General features: G+C 42.5%; 1 protein-coding gene across 4 annotated transcripts in view; it reads right to left on the bottom strand.

The window, feature by feature from the left end:
• Positions 1-24,398, bottom strand: part of rhobtb1 (Rho related BTB domain containing 1) — a 101,335-nt gene that overhangs the window by 52,807 nt on the left and 24,130 nt on the right. For all 4 annotated transcript variants that reach the window (XR_013888842.1, XM_080205426.1, XM_080205424.1 and 1 more), the window contains exon 2: positions 43-244. Coding sequence is in view for 3 of the 4 variants with exons in the window: in XM_080205426.1 (XP_080061552.1) it covers positions 43-234 (192 nt within the window). In the remaining variant the exon portion in view is untranslated. The remainder of the gene's footprint in view (positions 1-42; positions 245-24,398) is intronic.

Here is a 24,398-nt window from a genome sequence, read left to right as displayed (position 1 = left end):
CTGTAAGATTTCAGCCACATTTTTTGAAAAACAAAATCTTACCTCTTGACAGACACGATACTGATCAATTGCCCAGACAGTGGGGACATGAGTGGACAGCAGCTGGTACTGTGTCAAGGTGGTATTGCATGCTCTTGCACAGATGAGTCGTGTCTTTCCCACAGCATTGTCCCCGACAACAACACACTTGATAGTTTCAACATTTGGCCTTTCATAATCCATAGCAGTGTCCATTTACAGTAAACTGTATAGGAACAAACAAAGGAATGTTGAGAACTTACATAACTACGTTTCAACAAAGCTACTTCATTGAGTAAAACAACCAGAACACAGCAAATGCTATCTAATTTGGAGACGATTAAACCTCACTTCATTTATACTGTGGCTTGTATTAATCATAGGCAAATGTTGCAACTACTCTGGTATTTTTCAGTGCATTCAAGCCAAATCCTGCTAGTATCTCTCGTCTTTATAAAAACAAATCAGTCACACACAAACAAAACTCCATTGTTTAACTGGCTGGGTTACTCGTCTTCCTGGAAGTGGAAAAGGCCAGATCTTGCTGACCAAAACTTGTAATCTCTGTTTATATCAGTCAACAGATTTGATGGTTTTGTGTTGGGAATGAAAACAGGACAAAAGTGGAAATCTCTTCCAGCTCATCTCAGATGCAGTAACTTTCATGTAAAAGGCATACAATAATCAAAACATGCAACCACATTCATGGCAATAGCTGCAACTTTAATCATTTTCGCATGGGTGGGTGAGGACAAATTACAACCATGCGTCACACATTCTTTGCCTGGAAAATAACTAAGCTGCTATTCAGCAGGGGTGGGGCATCTCATGCCCAAGGGCAACCTGTGAAGAGAACAGTCTACCAATGCTTAAGTATGCAATTTGGAGCGCTGTACCTGTTGAACAACCCCAACAGCAACTTATGGGTACAAACTGACAATGTGCTTCCTGTACATAGTCTGCAGAACTATATCAGCTGCTGAGCATTCAAACCAGCCGTCCAATGAACTAATGGAGGCCATTTGAAAAAAGCAAACAAATTTTTCATATACTGCTCAGCTCAGAAGGACCTAAAGGAAAACTCCAAGCACATCAAGCCAATTGTTGACTCTTTTGAGACCACTCCCAGGATTTTCCCCCAACCTCATGCATATTGGTCAGTTCAGCATGGATACTAGCCACTTCCCTGCCTTCTTGCAATCAATCAGTTGAGGTTGGGTTCCAGCAGCTTAATGGCAGCCTGGGATTCAAACCATAGAATCCCAAATGCAGAGGAGGCCATTCAACCCATCAAGTCTGCACCAACACCCAAAAGAGCATTTTACACGCAAACTCCACACAATCACCCAAGGCCAGAATCGAACCCAGGTCCCTGGGAGCCAGCATTGCTAACCGATGCACCATGGTGTTGCCCAAGTCAGGCTTGAGACTGACTGCCTATGGTGTTCAGCCAACATTGCACCCATCTCAGATGGGAAACAAAAATACCCTAATGTTATTTTGTACTAAGAGATTGCTCACAACATTACTTGGGTGAGTCTGGGGAAGTATTAATTATAAAAATAGGAGTGTTGCATCACACAACACAAAGTTCTATCTTTTTCAGCATTAATCTAGACAAAAAAAATTGCTCCATCAAACATTTGCTCCTTTCCAAATAGTTTGTTGCACGACTCTTTCAATTCTCATCAACAATTTAGCACCTTTAATGTAGAAAACATCCCAGAGGCCTTGTTGAAAACTAGATGCCAAGGGACAGCTTATCAAAATAACTAAAACTTTGTTCAAAGAGATGAGTTTGAAGAAGGGCCTAAAGAAGCAAGAGGAATTTGGAAGGAGAATGCTGGGAAAAAAACTGATCTATGCAGCTGAAGGCACTTCACGAATTGACAGTCAATGAGATGAAAGAATGCACAAGAGGCAACAGCCATGGAAACAGACAACTTGAGCGAAGTGGTCACAAAAGTAGGGAGGGACATGAATGACATTTGAATGACAAAGACAAAGACAAGAATCTTATATTCAAGATATTAGTGGACTAAAAGTCAACGCAAGTCAGGTAGGATGAGATGGAGATGGACAAATTAGTTTTATTGGGTGTTACAGAAACAAAAAGAGATTGTCTTTGTAACGAAAAGGATAGGGAAGGGAAGCTTAGCTCAGTCTGATTAAGCCTGAGACGATGAGCAGCATGGCAGTCGATGAAGTCTGTGACAGTGCCAAAAACAATGGCTTCAGTCTTTCCAAAATTTAGCTGCAGAAGTTGAACCACATCAAAATACTACATATCAGATTGCAAAACAGTGCAATAGCAGTGGGGTAATCAAGAGTTGGAGAGAAGCATAATCTAAAGATATTAGCATCATGGTAAACCGATGCTTGCAGATGCTTTTGCAGGAAGAGGAAAGGTCTCACAATGACCACTTCTGTACTGTTAATAATTCACTAACATGGAAAGGAGGGAAGTATATAAATGGACAACGTTCAGACTTTCCAGTCAAAAACTGCCTCTTACAAAGTTCACGCTTCTCACTGTCCTGATGTTTTCATACTTATGCTATCAAACTTTCAAAAACGTGATTTGTATTTCCCTTTGTATTAGCAGTAATATTCCAACACTTTTGAACGCGAAACAGAAGGTTTAGTGGAGTGGTGTTGTTGCACTTGGAAATACCAGTCTTAGTGAAAAACTGTTGTTAAAAAAACTAAGACATTATAGACACAAATGCAAACTGAGAGCTGTAGCTTGCTATCTCTTCAGCTGAGGGCATTGGCTTTGGGAAACAACATGTATTAAAAATTGAAATTATGAATTTGCCTCTCTGAAACAGAATGCAAGAGGCAGTTAAAAACAGAAAATGGTATTTTAAATCATTTTGTTCTACATTCTCAAAAATTTTTACATCTTTATATTATGTTAAAATAGTAAATCTTTAATGGAGGAACAAAACAGACAAAATATTCAAAGATTAGAGCTATTTCTTGGCTTCGCTTTTTTAATGAACAGGGAGGTTGTCTTATTTGATTGCTTGTTGTTTTTATATGCTTCTTCCGGAAATTTATTTCTGTTTTTCTCTCATCCTACTGGTGTACAGCCTACCACATTTGGCATTTGTTGCTACTTCTCAGTGCATTTCAGGTGCAAGTGTGATGCTAAATTTACACATAAAAAATGTAACACTCAAGCGTGGCAGACAAAGTACTTCCTTAATACATATGATCAAAAAGGTGGCAGGCTAGTCAGAAGTGCTGAAATTTAAACAAATTCCAAAAATGGCCCATTAAAATTATTTCTCCAATTATGAAAAGCATTAAGTTATGTCCATTTTATGAATCGATCAATTTAATATTGCTAAACGTTCCCATAATTTTCAAAGTGTTACATGAAGGGGAATGCTGGTTTGAGGAAGTGAGAGAGCAGGCATTTTTTGCATAATTTCTCCAGTAATGAATGTATTAAAGTTCTGCTCCAGTGGCATCAATAAGAAAAGTGGATTGTGGCAGCATTCACCATCCGTGGCGTCAAAGTTAGCTTTATGATGCCACAGCAGGAGACATGCTACACAAAACTACCTACCCCAGCAGTTCTAGAGCAAACAAGTAGTTCAGATACATTGACATTGGAGTAAAAACATTTGCCAATTACCCACTTCTCACCAGTCTGGGTTGAGTTATGAACCCAGGTCACAGGTGTGAAAGAAAGTTGTACTAACACAGATTAAATGGAAAAACTGATCTGTTGCCCAACACCCTCACCTTGAAGGGTATAAAAATTCACCTACAAAAAAAACACAAACAACAGTTGTGTGTAGGGTATAAATAAGAAACTTGACTGGAAGCAGTGGTTTACTAGGATAAAAGCTACACACAGCTCATCAGATAATTCACCAGGGTAGCAAAAGAGTTTTTTATATAATCTTTTGGTTGGTTATTTCCCAGCGAGCCATTGATTCTTACCACATGACCTGTGCTAAATGTTTAATTCATCCCCAAAACTATTATTGCAAACTGGTTACCAGCACATCTCATGACAAAGAAAATTACAAAACTCCTGATATTATAAAGAGCTTCAGCGCTAATACCCGATATCACGAATCAGATTTTACTAGGCTGAATACTTGAAACCAGATTGGTGAAGAGAAAACAAAATGTGGATTAAGATTTGGTGCCAAACTCAGTACGTTCTATCAGTAAACACTGATGAGTTTGTAACGAAGAAATAACTATTAGTCATGCAAGAAAATGGTCAACCTGGGGATTACATATTCCAATACCCTTTGCAGGAAAGGTGTTTTCTAAGTTTTCTCTCTGATTTTAACAATATTCCCTCATCTGAGACCCCTCCTGCAGCGCTCTACTAATTCTTTCAAAATCTTAAAAGCCACAATCAAGTCAGTCATTAGCTTTCAATAGGTCAGGGACTATAAACCAATTTTACGTAATTTTTCCATTTAATCTAATCCTTGGAGCCCGATAGCATTCAGGTGAATCTGAATTACTCCTTCCAAGGCCAATATATCCCAAGATGCAGATAAGAAGCCTCTGATCTCGCCCACAGTTGGGATTCTCTAGTCCCTCTGAAGTGAGTGGAGTTTTGGTTGAGTGTTAAATTCTCCATTCTTGATGGCAATAGTAGCAGGGCGAACGAGAGCTGAAAATCCCAGTCCTAGTGTATAGAGCTGCACACAGTACACCAGATGTCGTCAAACCAGAGCTTTGAGTAATTAGAGCAAAATTCTAACCCTTCATACTCTAGTCTAGACTTGTCAGACTGACAGCCCACAGGCCAGATTCTGACCAAGCCATCTGGACTTGGCTCGCCAAACTTGTTGGATGTATGACTGACTCATGGTTGATAAATGCTACAAAGCTGCTCACCCAATCACAGGCTGGCTTATCCTTGCATGATTCTCCTACTTCCCCTGACACTAAGAAGCAATTTAGCACAGCCAATCTACTTACCCTGTACATCTTTGGACTGTGGGAGAAAACTGGAGCACCCAAAGGAAACCCATTGCAGAAAACATGCAAACTCCACACAGTCACTGGAGGCCAGAATCGAACCCAGGTTCCTGACACTGTGAGGCAACAGTGCTAACCACTGTGCCACCATGCAAAAGATTTTGAACTGGGGAAAAGCAAATGTTTCAGGGACAAGAAGGGACTTGGCTGAGGTGGCCTGGACAGCACATGGGAAGGACTAAAAAGCAAGATCCTAAATGTACAAAGTGAACATATCCCCTCCAAAAATTAGAGTGATACTGCCAAATCTAGACTCTCCTGGCTGTCAAAAGGAAAATCAAACAGGAAAAGAAAATGTACAACAGGCACAAAGAACTAAGCACTGCAGATAGCCTAGACAAATGTAGGAATTGCAGAGAAGTAAAAGGAAATAAGGAAATCAGAGAGAGGCACAAAAAGACATTAGCAAATAAAGATAAAGAAAATCCAAAGATGTTTTATTAATAATACATTAATGCTAGAGGTTAGTTAAGGAAAAAGTAAGACCTATCAAAGACGAAGAAGGAAACTTGTGTGTAGATAGAGAGGCTGTGGCAAGGGTTTTAAAATGAATATTTTGTCTCCATGTTTACAAAGGAAAGGTATGATGCAGAAATAGTAGTCCAGGAGGAACACAGATATTGGACAGGATAATCACAGAGAGAAAGTACTCAAAGGGCTGGAACCCTTGATAAGTCACCAGAGCCAGGTGGATTGTTTCTGAGGCTACTGATGGAAATCAGGGAGGAGATAGCAAATGCTATGAGAATGATTTTCCAATTCTCACTAGATACAGGGGAGGTACTGGAAGACTAGAGAAATGCAAATATAGTTCCATTGTTTAAAAAGAGATCAAAGGAAATGCTAATTAGAATAGGCCAGTTAGTTTTATATCAGTGGTGTGCAAATTAGTAGAATCAATACGGGGAGATAGGATTAACTGTCACATAGAAAGGCATGGAGTAGTCAGGGATCGTACAGTATGCATTGTTAAAGGGAGGCCTTGTCTTTAATTGAAAGATTTAAGGAAGTGACAAGAAGAGTTGATAAAGGTAGTGCAGTAGATGTTGTACACAGATTTTAGCAAGGCATTTGACAAAGTCCCAGATGGCAGATTGGTCAAAAAAGTAAAAGCCATGGGATACAGGATAATGTGGCAAACCAGATTAAAAAATTGGATTAGTATGAAGAAACAGCGAAGAATATCCCTGCGAATGGAAAGTTGTTTCAAGTGGTGTCTGTCCGGACACGATGCTGGGACCCTTACAGTTTGTGTTAATATATTAACAATTTGGACATGAACATGGGGGACATTATTGGGAAATGGGCAGACAACACAAAGATTGGCCAAGCAGTGGATAGTATAGAGGACAGCAATAATCTCCAAATGGAAATAGATAGGTTGATGGAGTAGACAGTGAAGTGCAGGTGGATTTTAACAGAGAAGTGTGCTGTCATGCATTTAGGGAGTTATTGGAAGCAGACAATAAATGGGAATATATTAAGAGAAGTAGATGAAGTGAGAGATCTTGGTGTATAATACACAGGTCCCTAAAGACAGGAATTCAAGCAGACAAGTTTGTAAATAAGGCATATGGAATGCTGTCCTTCATTGGCAGAGGTATAGAATATAAAAGTAAGGATATAATGTTGGAATTGTATAAAACACTGAGGCCTCAACTGGAGTAGTGTATGCAGTTCTGGTCACCACACTGCAAGAAAGACATAATTCCTCTAGAGCTAGTGAAGGTTTAAAGATAGGTTTATGAGAAGGTGTTGCAGGGTCTAGGAAAGTATCGCTACAAGGAGAGATTGGATAGGTTGAGTTATTTTCCTTGGATCAAAGAAGACTGAGGGGTGATTTGATAGAGCTGTACAAAATATGAGCAGAAAAAATAGCGTGGACAGATAAAAATGTTTCCCTTGGTGGAGAATTCTAGAACCAGGAGACATAGGTTTAAGATATAAGGATTCTATGATTTTGAATCTGCTGCCTCACAGTGCCAGGGACCTGGGTTCAATTCCACCTTTGGGTCACTGTCTGTGCGGAGATTGCACATTCTTCCCATATTTGCATGGGTTTCCTCCCACAGTCCAAAGGTGTGCGGGTTAGGTTGACTGGCCATGCTAAATTGACCCTAGTGTCAAAGGGATTAGCGGGGTAAATGTGTGAGGTTACGGGAGTGAGGACGAGGTGCGACTGTGGTCAGTGCAGACTTGATGGGCCAAATGGCCTCCTTCTGCACTAAAGGGATTCTATGATTCTGTGATGATAAGTGGCACAAAATGTAGAGGGGATATGAGGAAGAGTTTTTATTTCGGAAAGGGTAGTGGGTATCTGGAATTTGCTGCCTGAGTTGGTGATGGAGGAACACAGAACATAGAACATTACAGCGCAGAACAGGCCCTTTGGCCCACGATGTTGCACCGACCAGTTAAAAAACAATGACCCTCTAACCTACACCAAACCCTTTCCATCCATAAACCTATCCACGGATTTCTTAAACGCCCCCAAACTAGGCGCATTTACAACTGCAGCAGGCAGCGCATTCCAATCCCTCACCACCCTCTGGGTAAAGAACCTACCCCTGACATCCGTCCTATAACTACCACCCCTTAATTTAAAGCTATGCCCCCTCGTGCTAGCTTTCTCCATCCGAGGAAAAAGGCTATCACTGTCCACCCTATCCAAACCTCTAATCATCTTATATGTTTCAATAAGGTCCCCTCGTAGCCGCCTTCTTTCTAACAAAAACAACCTCAAATCCCTCAGTCTCTCCTCATAGGACCTCCCCTCCATACCAGGCAACATCCTGGTAAACCTCCTCTGCACCCTCTCCAAAGCCTCCACATCCTTCCTATAATGTGGGGACCAGAACTGCACACAATACTCCAAGTGCGGACGCACCAGAGTTTTGTACAGTTGCAACATGACGCTGCGGCTCCTAAATTCAATCCCCTACCAATAAACGCCAAGACACCGTATGCCTTCCTAACAACCCTATCTACTTGATTCCCAACTTTCAGGGATCTATGTACACATACACCTAGATCCCTCTGTTCATCCACACTATTCAGAGTCCTACCGTTAGCCCTATACTCTACACATCCGTTATTCCTACCAAAGTGAATTACCTCACACTTTTCCGCATTAAACTCCATCCTCCACCTCTCGGCCCAGCTCTGCAACTTATCCAAGTCTCCCTGTAGACTAAGACACCCTTCCTCACTATCTACCACACCTCCGACTTTGGTGTCATCAGCAAATTTACTAATCCACCCAACTATACCCTCATCAGATCATTTATAAAAATTACAAACAGCAGTGGCCCCAAAACAGATGCCTGAGGCACACCACTCGTAACTGAACTCCATGTCGAATACTTACCATCAACCACCACCCTCTGTCTCCTATCTGCCAGCCAATTCCTAATACAATTTCCTAGATCACCCTCAATCCCATACATCTGCAATTTCTGCAGAAGCCTACCATGGTGAACCTTATCAAACACCTTACTAAAGTCCATATATACCACGTCAACTGCCTTACCCCCATCCACCTCTTTGGTCACTTTCTCAAAAAACTCAATAAGGTTAGTAAGGCACGACCTACCCTCCACAAAACCATGCTGACTATCTCTAATCAATTCATTACTCTCCAAATAACCATAAATCTTATCCCTAATAATTTTTTCTAAAACCTTGCCCACAACAGAAGTAAGACTCACCGGTCTATAATTCCCGGGGAAGTCTCTGTTCCCCTTCTTAAACAATGGGACAACATTTGCTAACCTCCAATCTTCTGGCACTATACCGGTGACCAACGACGACCTGAAGATCAGAGCCAGAGGCTCTGCAATTGCCTCCCTTGCCTCCCAGAGAATCCTAGGGTAAATCCCGTCCGACCCAGGGGAATTATCTATTTTCAAACCCTCAAGAATAACTAGCACATCCTCCTTATCAACTGCAATACTGTCCAGTTTACAACCCTGTAACCCAGTGTTCTCCACAGCTACATTTATATCCCCCTGCGTGAACACCGAAGAGAACTATTGGTTCAATGCCTCACCAATCTCTTCTGGTTCCACACATAAATTCCCACTGCTGTCTCTAACTGGCCCTAATCTTGCCCTAACCAACCTTTTGTTCTTAACATATCTATAGAACACCTTAGGATTCTCCTTAATCCTATCAGCCAAAGTCTTCTCATGTCCTCTTTTAGCCCTTCTTAACTCTCTCTTTAACTCCCTCCTAGCCAATCTAAAGCTTTCTAGTGCACTACCTGAGCCCTCAAGTCTCATCCGGACATGAGCCTCCTTTTTCTTTTTAACCAGCGAATCAACTTTCCTAGTGCACCACGGTTCCCTAGCTCGACCAATTCCTCCTTACCTGACAGAGACATACATATCAAGGACTCGCAGTAGCTGCTCCTTGAAAAAACTCCACATTTCGGACGTTCCGAGACCCTGTAGTCTCCTAGTCCAACCTATGCTTCCTAATTCTCTCCTGATAGCCTCATAATTACCCTTCCCCCAGCTAAAACTACTGACCCGAGGTTCATGCCTATCCCTTTCCATCACTAAGGTGAACGTAACCGAATTGTGGTCACTATCACCAAAATGCACCCCAACTTCCAAGTCTAGCACCTGGTCTGGCTCATTTCCCAGCACCAAATCCAATACAGCCTCACCTCTAGTTGGCCTATCAACATACTGAGTCAAGAAACCTTCCTGCACGCTTTGTACAAAAACTGACCCCTCTAATGAGCTAGAGCTATAGCTATTCCAATCAATATTAGTAAAGTTAAAGTCCCCCATAACAATTACCCTATTACTTTCACTCCTATCCCGGATCATCTCCGCAATCCTTTCCTCAACCTCTCTAGAACTTTTAGGAGGTCTATAAAAGACTCCCAACAGGGTGACCTCTCCTCTCCTATTTCTAACCTCAGCCCATACTACCTCAACAGACAAGTCCTCATCAAACTTCCTCTCTGACACGGTGATACAATCCTTGACTAATAATGCTACCCCTCCCCCCCTTCTACCTCCTTCTCTACTCCTACTGAAGCATTTGAACCCCGGAACCTGCAACAACCATTCCTGACCCTGCTCTATCCATGTCTCTGAAATGGCCACAACATCAAAGTCCCAGGTACTGATCCACGCTGCAAGTTCATCCACTTTATTGCGAATACTCCTTGCATTGAAGTATACACATTTCAAACCCTGCTCCGCCTCACCCCCACGATGCCATGCATTGCAGTCCCCATCTATGCCCCCCTCACTTTCACCCCCGCTACTCAGGATCCCACCCCCCCTCTGAATCAGTTTAAACCCCCCTGCATAGCCTTAGCAAATTTTCCCCCCAAGATATTGGTTCCCCTCTGATTCAGGTGTAGACCATCACTTCTGTAGAGGTCTCACCTTCCCCAGAATGAGCCCCAATTGCTCAAGAACCTGAACCCCTCCCTCCTGCACCATCCCCTCAGCCACGAGTTCAAACTTTCCCTCTCTCTGTTCTGCTCTACACTATCCCGTGGCACAGGCAAGAGTCCCGAGATAACCACACTTGTCCTTAAGTTTCCACCCCAACTCCATAAATTTCTGCTTAATATCCCCTTCCCTTAACCTCCCTATGTCATGCGTCCCCACATGAACTATGACTTGGGGTTGATCCCCCTCACCCTTAAGAGTCCTGAACACCCTCTCTGAAACATCCCGGACCCCAGCCCCTGGGAGACAACACACCAGCCCCGAGTCCCTACCATTACCTCTGACTCTCCTATCCGTCCCCCTAACTGTGGAGTCCCCTTAACTCTGAGAAAGCACCTGGATCTGTACCTTAAGTGGTGTAAGCTACAGGGCTATGGGCCAGGTGCAGGAAGGTGGGATTAGAAAGGGCACCTGGGTGTCCTCAGGCTGGCAGGGACAAGATGGGCCACCTTCTATGCCTGCCTTCTGTGTTGTAATTTTTCTATAGTTCTACCCACTTACCTAATGTGTTCACATATTTTTGCAATTTTATCTCCTATCTACTGTATCCACTATGCCTCCAATCTTTATCTCATTGGCATCCTTGGGTATATAGTTCTGTGCCACATTATACAAGCGATTAATATCATGAGGCTCCATCGTAGATCCTTGTGGGAAACATTAGTTCCTTACTTCAAACTCCTGCACATTTCTATTATCCCTACTATCTTCTACCACCTAACCACTCTCTTAACCAGGTTGATAACCTTCAATTCCATGGCCAAAATTTTATCTTACAGTCTTTATGTGGGACTTTGTCAAATGTTTTCAGGGAGCCCGCGTAAACTAAGTCCATCAATATTCCTCATCTACTACACACTGTTCCGAAAGCTTGTGGCGTTTACTATCAAATAAACCTGTTGGACTAACTGTTGTGAGACTTCTTACTGTGTTTACCCCAGTCCAACACTGGCATCTCCACATCATGACTTACTTGAAGTTAACCGCCTTGATAGGTAAAACAAAATGACATAGTATTACTTAAATGGTAATAGGTTGGGAAACGTTAATCTAAGGGACCTGGGTGTCCTTGTATACCAATCATTGAAAGCAAGCAGGCATCGTGTACAGCAAGCAATTAGGAAGGTAAATAGTATGCTGTCCTTCATTGCAGGATGATTTAAGTACAGGAGCAAGAATGTCTTACTGTTGTTTTACAGGGCCTTGGTGAGACCACGCCTGGAGTACTGTGTGCAATTTTGGTGAAAGTATATACTTGCCAGAGAGAGAGTGCAGCAAAGGTTCACCAGACTGATTCCTGGAGTGGCAGGATTGTTGTATGAAGAGAGATTTGAGTTGACTAGGCCTGTGTTCACTGGAGTTTAGGAGAATGAGAGGGGACCTCATACAAACATACAAAATTTCAGTAGGACTGGACAGACTGAACGCAGGGATTTTGTTTCTTCTAGCTGGAGTCGGGATTGGCAGGGGGGTGGGGGGGGGTCGAGAACAAGGGGTTACAGTCTCATGTTATAGGTAGGCCATTTAGGAGTGAGGTGCAAAGGAATTTCTTCACTCAAGGAGGATGGTGAACTTGTGGACTTCGCCACTACAGAAAGCTTGGGAGCCCAAGTCACTGAATATGTTTGAGGAGGAAATAGGTAGATTTCTGGAGACTAAAAGCATCAAGGGTATGGGAAGAGAGCAATAGTATGGTGTTGAGATCGAGCATCAGCCATGATCATACTAAATGGTAGAGCATGCTCAAGGGACCAAATAGTCTATTCCTGCATCTATTTTCCACATTTCTATAATACTTTAACAGTGACAAGAGGAGAAAGTTCCACTATATTGCCCTTTTTGGCTATCCAGAAATTGTTCCTTGAAGTGTGTACCAAGATACCCCAATGTCCAACCATGATATAACTTCATTCCATTTTCAAAAAAATCCTGTTTAGTTGAGGGCAGGCAATCTATAGTTCCAGCAGAAAGAAGTTGGCAGTGATGATATAAATAGAAACCAACAATTCAGTGGATGAATGCATTCCATAGTGTGGCACTTTGCCAGGTTCAATCTCCACTGATTCAGCCAAACTCAGTTGTAAAATAGTAGGGTAGAGGGTGGTATGATTAGTTTGGATCACTTGGCTAAGAAAGGGGTAAAAAGATACAGACTTCTCACTTCTTGTTATATTCCAGTGACTTTTGCTGGAAACTGTAGGTGAAAGGGCAGGATCAAAGCTTGGCTACTGTCCTATAGAATAATGTGCAGACATATACTGGCTTAGCTACTTAGACATGGTAGTACAGGGGCTGTACCTCCATAAAATTGCTTTCCTGTACACTAAATTACCTTTAATACAGGAAGGAAGAAAATACTGCAAAAACATTACAGGCCAACTAATTTCAGCACACAGATCACCAAAAGTGTTTTCTTTTTAACATACTAACTTGAGTTAGTATTACTGCCAATGCTGGCAGCAAAAAAATAGTTCTGACTGTTTCATTGCCAGAATTCAATGTTTATAAATTAACTGAGAGTACAGTCAGGGTGTTTTCTGGGAACCATCATTGTGTGTATTAGCTCTAAGGATTCTTATAACATGTACCACTTGCTTCAAGGACAATGAAACGTTCAGTCCCCTGATGTTACCACAAATCTCAGAGAGAAATAACTTGTAAAAATTCACATTAATTTGTTTTCATTTACAACCTTAGCCATGCTTGAAAGAAAACACAATATTTGAAGAAAAGTCACACTATAATATTATTATAGAAATGTTTTTCAGGGTAATTATTAAATCTGGGGTCTGGATAACTCGAGTTAGCTAGATGGCTAGCGTGTGGTTCAGCAAAGCGCCAATAGCACGAGTTCCATTCCCATTCTGGCTAAGGTAGACTTGGGTTCTGCCCCCTTGCCCTGTTCCCAAGAGTAGAAGGCAATGGCAAACCATTGCTGACAGAAACTGCCAAGGAAATGGCTCAGGCTAAACATTAGCAGAAAATGAGTCAAGGACCTGTCTTCAAGCAGGAATATATGAATGATTGCAATTATTTAATGCTATAAATAAGCCAGTAACCCGCTCAATGGGGTCTACAGATTTGCTCTATAATGTAATATCCAATGGTGCAAAAGACTTCAGAAGTACATCAGGGCACCAACATATTTTGCCACCATTCTAGCCCTCCCGAATACGAATTTGACAAAATAATGTTATAATGTTTCAATAAGAATAGCTGCCTCCATATAACCTGCACCATGGAATTTATCATGAAAACAAGGGATTAATTCATTTACAGGGCTGAATTTTACGAGAATGATTCTAAGCATCCAGCTAGCAAGAAAATGAAACAGTTCCTGGTCCATTTTTGGATGAGTTTTCACGCCCAATCTTACACACTTAGAACATAGAACATTACAGCACAGAACAGGCCCTTCAGCCCACGATGTTGTGCCGACCAGTTAAAAAACAATGACCCTCTAACCTAAACCAATCCCTTTCCATCCATAAACCTATCCACGGATCTCTTAAACGCCCCCAAACTAGGCGCATTTACAACTGCAGCAGGCAGGGCATTCCAATCCCTCACCAGCCTCTGGGTAAAGAACCTACCCTTCACATCCGTCCTATAACTACCACCCCTTAATTTAAAGCCATGCCCCCTCGTGCTAGCTTTCTCCATCCGAGGAAAAAGGCTATCACCCTATCTAAACCTCTAATCATCTTATATGTTTCAATAAGATCCCCTCTTAGTCGCCTTCTTTCTAACGAAAACAATCCCAAATCCCTCAGTCTCTCCTCATAGGACCTTCCCTCCATACAGGCAACATCCTGGTAAACCTCCTCTGCACCCTCTCCAAAGCCTCCACATCCTTCCTATAATGTGGGGACCAGAACTGCACACAATACTCCAAGTGCGGCCGCACCAGAGTTGTGTACAGTTGCAACATGACGCTGCGGCTCCTAAATTCAATCCCCCTACCAATAAACGCCAAGACACCGTACGCCTTCTTAACAACCTTATCTACTTGATTCCCAACTTTCAGGGATCTATGTACACATACACCTAGATCCCTCTGTTCATCCACACTATTCAGAGTCCTCCCGTTAGCCCTATACTCGACACATCTGTTATTCCTACCACTGTGAATTACCTCACACTTCTCCGCATTAAACTCCATCCGCCACCTCTCGGCCCAGCTCTGCAACCTGTCCAAGTCTCCCTGCAAACTGTGACACCCTTCCTCACTATCTACCACACCTCCGACTTTGGTGTCATCAGCAAATTTACTAATCCACCCAACTATACCCTCATCCAGATCATTAATAAAAATTACAAACAGCAGTGGCCCCAGAACAGATCCCTGAGGCACACCACTCGTAACTGAACTCCATGATGAATACTTACCATCAACCACCACCCTCTGTCTCCTATCTGCTAGCCAATTCCTGATCCAATTATCTAGATTACCCCCAATCCCATACATCTGCATTTTCTGCAGAAGCCTTCCATGGTGAACCTTATTAAATGCCTTACTAAAATCCATATATACACCACGTCAACTGCCTTACCCCCATCCACCTCTTTGGTCACTTTCTCAAAAACCTCAATAAGGTTAGTAAGGCATGACCTACCCGCTACAAAACCATGCTGACTATCTCCAATCAATTCATTACTCTCCAAATAACTATAAATCCTATCCCTAATAATTTTTTCTAAAACCTTGCCCACAACAGAAGTAAGACTGTTGGGGTATACAGTACTGAAAAGAACAACTTCCATTTATTTAGGACCACTAATATAGTATGATAGTGTGGTCAAAAAAAATGGTGAGCAATCCAAAGAAGATTCTACAAGCAGAGTAGAAATCTTTCTGGGCAGAAGGGCCTTGAAGGATGGGTTTCCATCTTTCAGTTTCTTTCCTTGGACTGCCCAAAGCTCCCTTTGTGCTTGATGCCTGTCATCAAATAATTAATCTTCCTACATTAACACACTTAGAGCAAGTTTGCTGCTGCTTTAAATGATTTTCACAGGATTAGATTCCTTAACTGAACACATTTAGCTTTAACGTTAATTGTTTTTCGTTTCCAAATCTTAAACTTGCAAATAATATTTAAACTGTAACTGAGGGAGTTGCTCATGGTGATTTACATAAGAAGACTTCAATAATTCAGACGTCTTCCAGGCGAGCTTAAATCACTTAGACATTGAAAACTCCGTCTAGACTGTTTCTAGCTGAGCTGAGCTTAATTTGCCAGCCAGCCTTCAGAGGGAACTACTGCGCACAGGCAGATCTCCAATTCTGCATGTGCGCAATTCGAATAGCAGGTCCCTGCTGCTGCAGGCAGCCTGAACAAACACACCCCTCCCCGCCTCACAATCATGGTCAGTCATGAGCCCCACATTGCCCCCGCCCTCCTTTCCAATTGCCTGCAGTGTGGTAGTGGCCCCCTCCCACCCATACCGATCCAATCACAATGCAGAGTGCACAGTGGCCCAGCACGCTCCCCCCTCAACCCCCACCCTGTCCTGATTTTACTGGCTCATTCTGTCTAATGGTGGGCGGAGAGAGTCGGTAAAATCCCAGCCACAGTCTCAAATATGACTTTGTTTCAAAACGAAAGCCCCAATATGTGCCCACGGCCACAAATAATCTTTTTCTCAGAGTATTGCTGCATAAAGTAGCTTTTACATTCGAAAGAGATATCAGCTTATATGTGCTGTACTCAAATGTATAACTGTTAGAATCAGTTATCATAGGACAACCATTTACTGCCTAAAGCAAGGTACTTGGACAATTTAAACATTTCTCATCATATTATGCTCATCTGTGCATTTGTACTCACCAAGTGGCTTCTGGAAAATTCACTGATGAAAGCTATTTCTGACTAGGTCATGCAGCACATCTACATCAGCATAATTTGCATTGTTAATAATTGACAGGTCATCTTTGAAAACCGTTCCGAGTTTAATATGATCATGTTACATGCAGAATAAGCTACACGTGGAGATATTGTTACAGATTTACAGCATAGATGTACTCTGAGGTCATAAACTGCATGATTGAAACATGGTTCAGCTATTAAAACTCCAAAATTCCATTGGCCTTATAAAACTCTATTTTCAATTTAAGCAACATGCAAGTGCTAATGTTAGGAGAGATGTTGTTCGATAAACTTCCTCTATTTTAAGTGGTATTGATGCATTTAAAGGAAATCATTTAAGTGCCAGCAAAATGGATCGCATAAGTGCAATGTCACTTACTAATTTCCACATTTCCTATGAATAGAAATGACTTGTTAAGAGGTATTTTCAGATACATTAACACTACAAGTTTAATGGCTTCACACCAATACTGACAGGCAAGGCAGATGAACTCAGGGCATTGATGGGTACGTGGGACTGGCATATTATAGCAATTATTGAAACATGGCTAAAGGAGGGACAAGACTGGCAGCTTAATGTTCCAGGTACAGATGCTACAAGAAAGATGGAACAGGAGATGAGAGGAGAGGGAATTGCATTTTTGATTAGAGAAAGCATCACGGTCGTACTGAGAAGGGGTATATCTGAGGGTTCAGCCACTGAGTATATGTGTAGAACAGAAATTAAAAGAGAGAAATCACTTTGATAGGGCTATACTATAGGTTCCCAAATAGTCAGAGGGAAATTGAGGAGCAAATATATAAGGAGATTACAGATAGTTCCAAGAAAAATAGGGTGGTAATAGAAATTTTAATTTTCCCAGCAATGACTGGGACAGCCATAGTATTAGAGGGTTGGATGGAGAGAAATTTGTTGAGTGTATTCAGGAGGAATTTCTCATTCAGTATGTGGATGGCCTGATTAGAGAGGGGTGAAAACTTGACCTCCTCTTGGGAAATAAAGAAGGGCAGGTGACAGAAGTGTTAGTGAGGGATCACTTTGGGACCAGTGACCATAGTTCTATTAGTTTAAGATAGCTATGGAGAGTGATAGGTGTGTCCCGAAAGTTAAAATTCTAAATTGGGGCAAGGCCAATTTTGATGGTATCAGGCAGGAACTTTCAGAAGTTAATAGGGAAATCGGTGGGAAGGCAAAGAACGTCTGGTAAGTGGCACGCTTTCAAAAGTGTGTTAACCAGGGTTCAGGGTGAACACATTCCTTTTAGAGTGAAGTCGGGAACCCTCGATGACTCAGGATATTGGAGCCCTAGTTAAGAAGGATAAAGAGGCACATGACATGTATAGGCAGATGGGATCAAATGAATCTCTTGAAGAGTATAGGGGGTGTAGGAACAGAGTTAAGAGAGAAATCAGGAGGGCAAAAAAGGACACAAAATTGTTTTGGCAGATAAGGCAAAAGAGAATCCAAAGAGCTTCTACAAATACATAAAGGGCAAAAGAGTAACGAGGGAAGGAATAGGACCTCTTAAGGAACAACAAGGTCATCTATGCATGGATCCACAAGAGATGGGTGAGATCCTAAATGAATATTTCTCATCAGTATATACTGTTGAGGAAAGCGTGGATGTTAGGGAACTTGGGGAAATAAATAGTGATGTCTTGAGTGTACACATTACAGAGGTGGTGGTGTTGGAAGTTTTAAAGTGCATCAAGGTAGATAAATCCCCGGGACCTGATGAAAAATATCCCAGGACATTGTGGGAGGCTAGGGAGGAAATTGCAGGTCCCCTAGCCAAGATACTTGAATCATCGATAGTCACGGATGAGCTGTCTAATGATTGGAGAGTGGCAAATGTTGTGCCTTTGTTTAAAAAGGGCTGCAGGGAAAAGCCTGGGAACTACAGGCCAGTGAGCCTTACATCCATGATGGGTAAATTGTTGGACAGGACCTACAGGCATTTAGAGATGCAAGGACTGATTAGGGGCAATCAGCATTGCTTTGTGAGTAGAAAATCATGTCTCACAAATTTAATTGAGTTTTTTGAAGGAGTAACCAAGAAGGTAGATGAGGGTGGTGCAGTTGATGTTGTCTATATGGACTTTGCAAGGCCTTTGACAAGGTACCACATAGTAGGTTGTTGCATAAAGTTAAATCTCATGGAATCCAGGGTGAGGTATCTAAATGGGTACAAAATTGGCTTGAGGGTGGTTGTAGAGACTTGTTTTTCAAACTGGAGGCCTGTGATCAGCAGTGTGACTCAGGGATCAGTGCTGGGCCCATTGTTATTTGTCATTTGTATTACTAATTTGGATGAGAATATAGGGGACATGGTTAGTAAGTTTGCAGCTGACACCAAGATTGGTGGCATAGTGGACAGTGAAGGAAGTTATCTCCAATTGCAACGGGATCTTGATCAATTGGGCCAGTGGGCTGACGAATGGCAGATGGAGTTTAATTTAGACAAATGCGAGGTGATGGATTTTGGTAAACTGAACAAGGGCAGGACTTACTCAGTTCATGGTAGGGCATTGGGGAGAGTTACAGAACAGAGAGCTACGGTACATGTTCATAGCTCCTTGAAAGCGGAGACACAGGTGGACAGGCGACGTTCGGCATGCTTGGTTTCCATCAGTCAGAACACTGAATATAGGAGTTGGGACGGCTTGCTGAAACTATACAAAACATTGGTAAGGCCACACTTGGAAAACTGTGTGCAACTCTGGTCACCCTATTATAGAAAGGATATTATAAACTAGGAAGAGTGCAGAAAAGATTTACTAGATTGCTACCAGGACTTGATGGATTGAGTTATAAGGAGAGCCTGAATAGATTGGGACTTTTTCCTCTGGAGCACAGGAGGCTCAGGGGTGATCTTATAGAGGTCTATAAAATAATGAGGTAGATAGTCAATATCTTTTCCCAAAGGTAGGGGAGTCTAAAACTAGAGGGCATTGGTTTAAGGTGAGAGGGGAGAGATACATAAGAACATAAGTAGGAGCAGGAATAGGCCATCTAACCCTTCGAGCCTGCCCCGCCATTCAATAAGTTCATGGCTGATCTGAAGTGGCTCAGTTCCACTTTCCCGCTTTCTCCCCATAACCCTTAATTCCCTTGCCTACCAAAAACCTATCTACCCGTGTCTTAAATATATTTAGCGAGGTAGCCTCCACCACTTCAACAGGCAGAGAATTCCAGAGATTCACCACCCTTTGAGTGAAAAAGTTCCTCCTCAACTCCGTTCTAAACTGCCCCCCCGCCCTTATCTTGAGGCTGTGCCCTCTAGTCCTGCTGTCCTTTCTGAGCAGGAAGAATCTCTCTACCTCTACCCGATCCATCCCCTTCATTATCTTATACGTCTCTATAAGATCCCCCCTCATCCTTCTAAACTCCAACGAGTACAGACCCAGTCTATTTAGTCTCTCTTCATAGTCCAACCCCTTCATCTCCAGTATCAGCCTAGTGAACCTCCTCTGCACTCCCTCCAAGGCCAAAATATCCTTGCGCAAGTGTGGCGACCAAAACTGCACGCAGTACTCCAGCTGCGGCCTCACCAGTGCCCTGTACAGTTGCAGCAAGACCTCCCTGCTTTTATATTCTATCCCCCTCACTATAAAGGCCAGCATCCCATTCGTCTTCTTGATCACCTGCTACACCTGCAGACTGGGTTTTTGCAACTCATGCACAAGGACCCCCAGGTCCCTCTGCACCGTATCATGCTGCAGCTTTTCGCCCTTTAAATAGTAATCCCTCCTACTATTATTCCTGCCAAAGTGGATAACCTCACACTTGCTAACATTGTACTCCATCTGCCAGGTCCTCGCCCACTTGCTCAGCCTATCCAGATCCCTCTGCAGATTTTCCACACCCTCCGCACAATTTGCTTTTCCACTCATCTTTGTGTCATCAGCAAATTTCGACACCCTACACTCAGCCCCCTCCTCCAGTTCATCTAAATAAATGGTAAATAGCTGAGGCCCCAGCACCGATCCCTGCGGCACTCCACTAGTTACCTACCGCCATTCAGAATAGCACCCATTGATACCAACTCTCTGCCTCCTATTAGACAGCCAATCCTCTATCCACGCTAACACCTTACCCCCAACTCCATGCCCCCCAACTTTCTGAAGCAACCTTTTGTGCGGCACCTTATACAAAAGTATCTGGGGGGCAATTTTTTCACACAAAGGGTGGTGAGTGTCTGGAACAAGCTGTCAGAGGTAGTAGTAGAGATGGGTAAAATTTTATCTTTTAAAAAGCATTTAGATAGTTCCATGGGTACAATGGGTATAGAGGGCTACAGGTCAAATGCGGTCAATTAGGATTAGCTTAGGGGTTTCAAAAAAAGGCAGCATGGACAAGTTGGGCTGAATGGCCCGTTTCCAAGCTATAAACCTCTATGACTCTAAGCTTTCATAATATCAATGTTATCAAACTGAACTGAATATGGAGCAAAAACAGAGCAAGCCTCTTCAGAGTTTCATTCTGCCTCATAGCCTTGTCTGATTGGAACCGGGCTCCAGATTCAGGTTACACTTGCACAAAAGCTGCTTTGCGAATGCAAAGTAAAAACAATTCAGAAGGGATTACAATTGTAATGTAAAAGCATTTTAAAAGCAAAATTAAAATGTGTACTTTAATAGCAGGCAATCCAATGAAGTGGCTAAAACAATCATTGTGACAATCAGCTGTGGGCTGCAATTATGAGCTATTTAGCTGTTGTAATAATGCTCTGGTTGGTGTTTTATTGGGCAATACAAGGTACTAAGATGGAGCAGCTTACAGTAAGGTCACACATACTAAAAATATTCTGGAAGGAATCAAAGGAGGGAGAGATTTATCATGGGACTAATATCTAGCTCCTCTTACTCTCCCACTACCATCACTGCTCTGACAATACACCAAGCATTATACATTATACATAGAAGGAGCTAACAAAGGTTAATCTATTAATGACTTAGAACAAGGGACTAAGTGCACTATTTCGAAAGCTAGGTGAGGAAGGCACAAAGAGCCTGCAAAGGAATAAAAATAGGTTAAAAGAGTAAGAAGGTGGACGTTGAGTATAACGTGGAAAATGCAACATCATGCACTTTGGTACAGAAAACGAAAAAGCAAATTTTTTTTAAAAATTGTGGGAAACTATTAAATGTTGGAGAGTTAACATGCAGGCCAAACATGTAATAGGACCATAATAGCATAGGAATAGGAGTAACTCAGTTTTGACAAAGGATCATCTAGACTTGAAATGTCAGCTCTTTTCTCTCCTTACAGATGCTGCCAGACCTGCTGAGATTTCCCAGCATTTTCTCTTTTGGTTAATAGGAGTAGAACATTTGGCCCTTTGAGCCTGATCCATCATTCAACATGATATTTTGTCACAACTCCATTCTCCTGCTCACTCCCCTCAGGCAAAAACCAACATTACGTTCCCATACATGAAAAATCTGTCTATTCCAGCCTTAAACATAGATCACATCAGCAATTCTCCCAGCTGGCTGCACTGCTCGAGTAGCACAGCGGGCCAGGAGACATCAGTGGTGGGGGGCCTGTAGGAGGATTTGCAACTGGCGTCTGGCCAATCGTGAGTCGCCCAGGCCCTTTTTGTTTTCGACATAAACAGCCTCATGCCAGAAATCTGCGTGACGCTGATTACCATGTTAAAATTCACTATATCAAAGTGCATTTTCCACATTATCTCCATCATCCACCTTCTTACTCTTTTAACCTATTTTTATTCCTTTGCAGACTCTGTCTTCCTCACAGCTTATTTTCTCACTTAACTTTGGCAGTAGGGCACTTGGTTCCTTCATCTATGTCATTAATAGATTGCCCTTTCTGTTTTCTCCACGTGGATTAAAGCTGGTCCCCATCAACAGGGACCTCGTGTAATCACCCCACTGGTGGAGGTGGAGACCATTGAGGCCCACACTGGAGGCCAGCCTGGCACCACCCACGAGACTCCAGGCAGTGCCAAGGGGGTGGGCCGAGAAGGGTGGGGGTGGTGGTGGGGGGACCCGCTGAACACTCTGCATAACTTTTCATTCTTCTAAATCCAAGAGCATAGGCCCAATTTACCCAACCTCGCATCATAGAACAACTTTCGCATCCCAGGAATCTACCTAGTAACCACGCACTGTACTAATTCCACTGCAAATAAATCCTCCTGAGATACAGAAACTAAAACTGCAAACACTGCTCTGGGTCTCACTAAAACTCTATACATCAATTGCCGCACTTATTTATTCTTGTACTCTAATCTCCTTGCAATAAAGGCCAATGGCCATTTGCTTTTCTAGCTGATTGCTGAACCTGCATAGAGATTTCCTTCTACAAGTACACCAAAGCCTGTCTCAACTGCAACATTTACAAGTTTCAGTTTTAAAAATATACTGCATTTCTATTCTTGGTACCAAAATGAATAACCTCACACTTTCCCATGTTATTCTCCATCTGTCATCTTGTGGCCCATTTACTTAATCTGACTATATTTTTAAAGCCTATTTCATCCTTCCCCAGCTTACATTCTTGGTTAGTTTTAGCTTTATCAATTACAAACTTAGGTGTATTACTTTCAGTCTCTTCATCAAAAGCATTAATAATGTGAGCCCCAACACTTCACTATGTACATTCTTCATTTTAATTCATTTTTCCCTACTCTTTGCTTCTTGTCCATTAACCAATACTTTTTTTTATTCTCAACTCCATGAGCCCTTATTTTGTGTATTAACATTTTTGTATGGCATCTTATCAAATGTCTTTTGGATATCCACATATTACATTTACTAGCTGTAATGACTTCAAACAGACCATTGAGGTTGGCCTATTGGAATACGATCTCCCCAATTGAGGAGTCAATTGATGAGCCAATCAGGGAGTCTTTTACTTGTATTTAACCGGGACTGTCAGTTCCTTTGGGACTCCTGAAGGTAGACCGCTGGCTGATAGCATTCTGTATACTGCTGTTGGAATTGTAAATATAGGGATTTTGGTAAAGGGACCTCTGCTTCTGAAGATGTGTTTGTTATATTGGCTCACTTTTGTTTTAATTCATTCGTGGGACGTGGGCATTGCTGGCTGGCCAGCATTTATTGCCCATACGTAGTTGCCCTGGAGAAAGTGGTGGTGAGCCACCTTCTTGAATTGTTGCAGTCCACATGCTGTAGATTGACTCTCAATGCTGTTAGGGTGGTAATTTCAGGATTTTGACCCGATGCCTGCAAAGTAATAGAACATAGAACATTACAGCGCAGAACAGGCCCTTCGGCCCACGATGTTGCGCCGACCAGTTAAAAAACAATGACCCTCTAACCTAAACCAATCCCTTTCCATCCATAAACCTATCCACGGATCTCTTAAACGCCCCCAAACTAGGCGCATTTACAACTGCAGCAGGCAGGGCATTCCAATCCCCCCCCACCCTCTGGGTACTCCTGACATCCGTCCTATAACTACCCCCCCTTAATTTAAAGCCATGCCCCCTTGTGCTAGCTTTCTCCATCCAAGGAAAAAGGCTATCACTATCCACCCTATCTAAACCTCTAATCATCTTATATGTTTCAATAAGATCCCCTCTTAGCCACCTTCTTTCTAGTGAAAACAACCCCAAATCCCTCAGTCTCTCCTCATAGGACCTCCCTTCCATACCAGGCAACATCCTGGTAAACCTCCTCTGCGCCCTTTCCAAAGCCTCCACATCCTTCCTGTAATGTATGGCCGACATAATGCCAAGTCAGAAATTTTATCCATCTTAGCAGCTATATCCTCAAAACTTAATAAAATTTAATAAAAACTCTATTCCCCTTTCATAAAATCAAGCTGACTCAGTCAGATCCTGCTATAATTTTCTAAGTGCATTAAGACAACCTTAGGGTGGCATGGTAGCACAGTGGTTAGCACTACTGCTTGACAGCTTCAGGGGCCTGGGTTCTATTCCCGGCTTGGGTCACTGTCTGTGTGGAGTTTGCACATTCTCCTGTCTGTGAGAGTTTCCTCCCACAGTTCAAAGATCTGCGGGTT

This window comes from Carcharhinus amblyrhynchos, chromosome 17, assembly GCF_965287045.1.
Source record: "Carcharhinus amblyrhynchos chromosome 17, sCarAmb.v2.hapA, whole genome shotgun sequence".
Taxonomy (NCBI): Eukaryota; Metazoa; Chordata; class Chondrichthyes; order Carcharhiniformes; family Carcharhinidae; genus Carcharhinus; species Carcharhinus amblyrhynchos.
The sequence above is the reverse complement of the archived record's forward strand: the minus strand, read 5'-3'. Positions and strand labels throughout refer to the sequence as shown.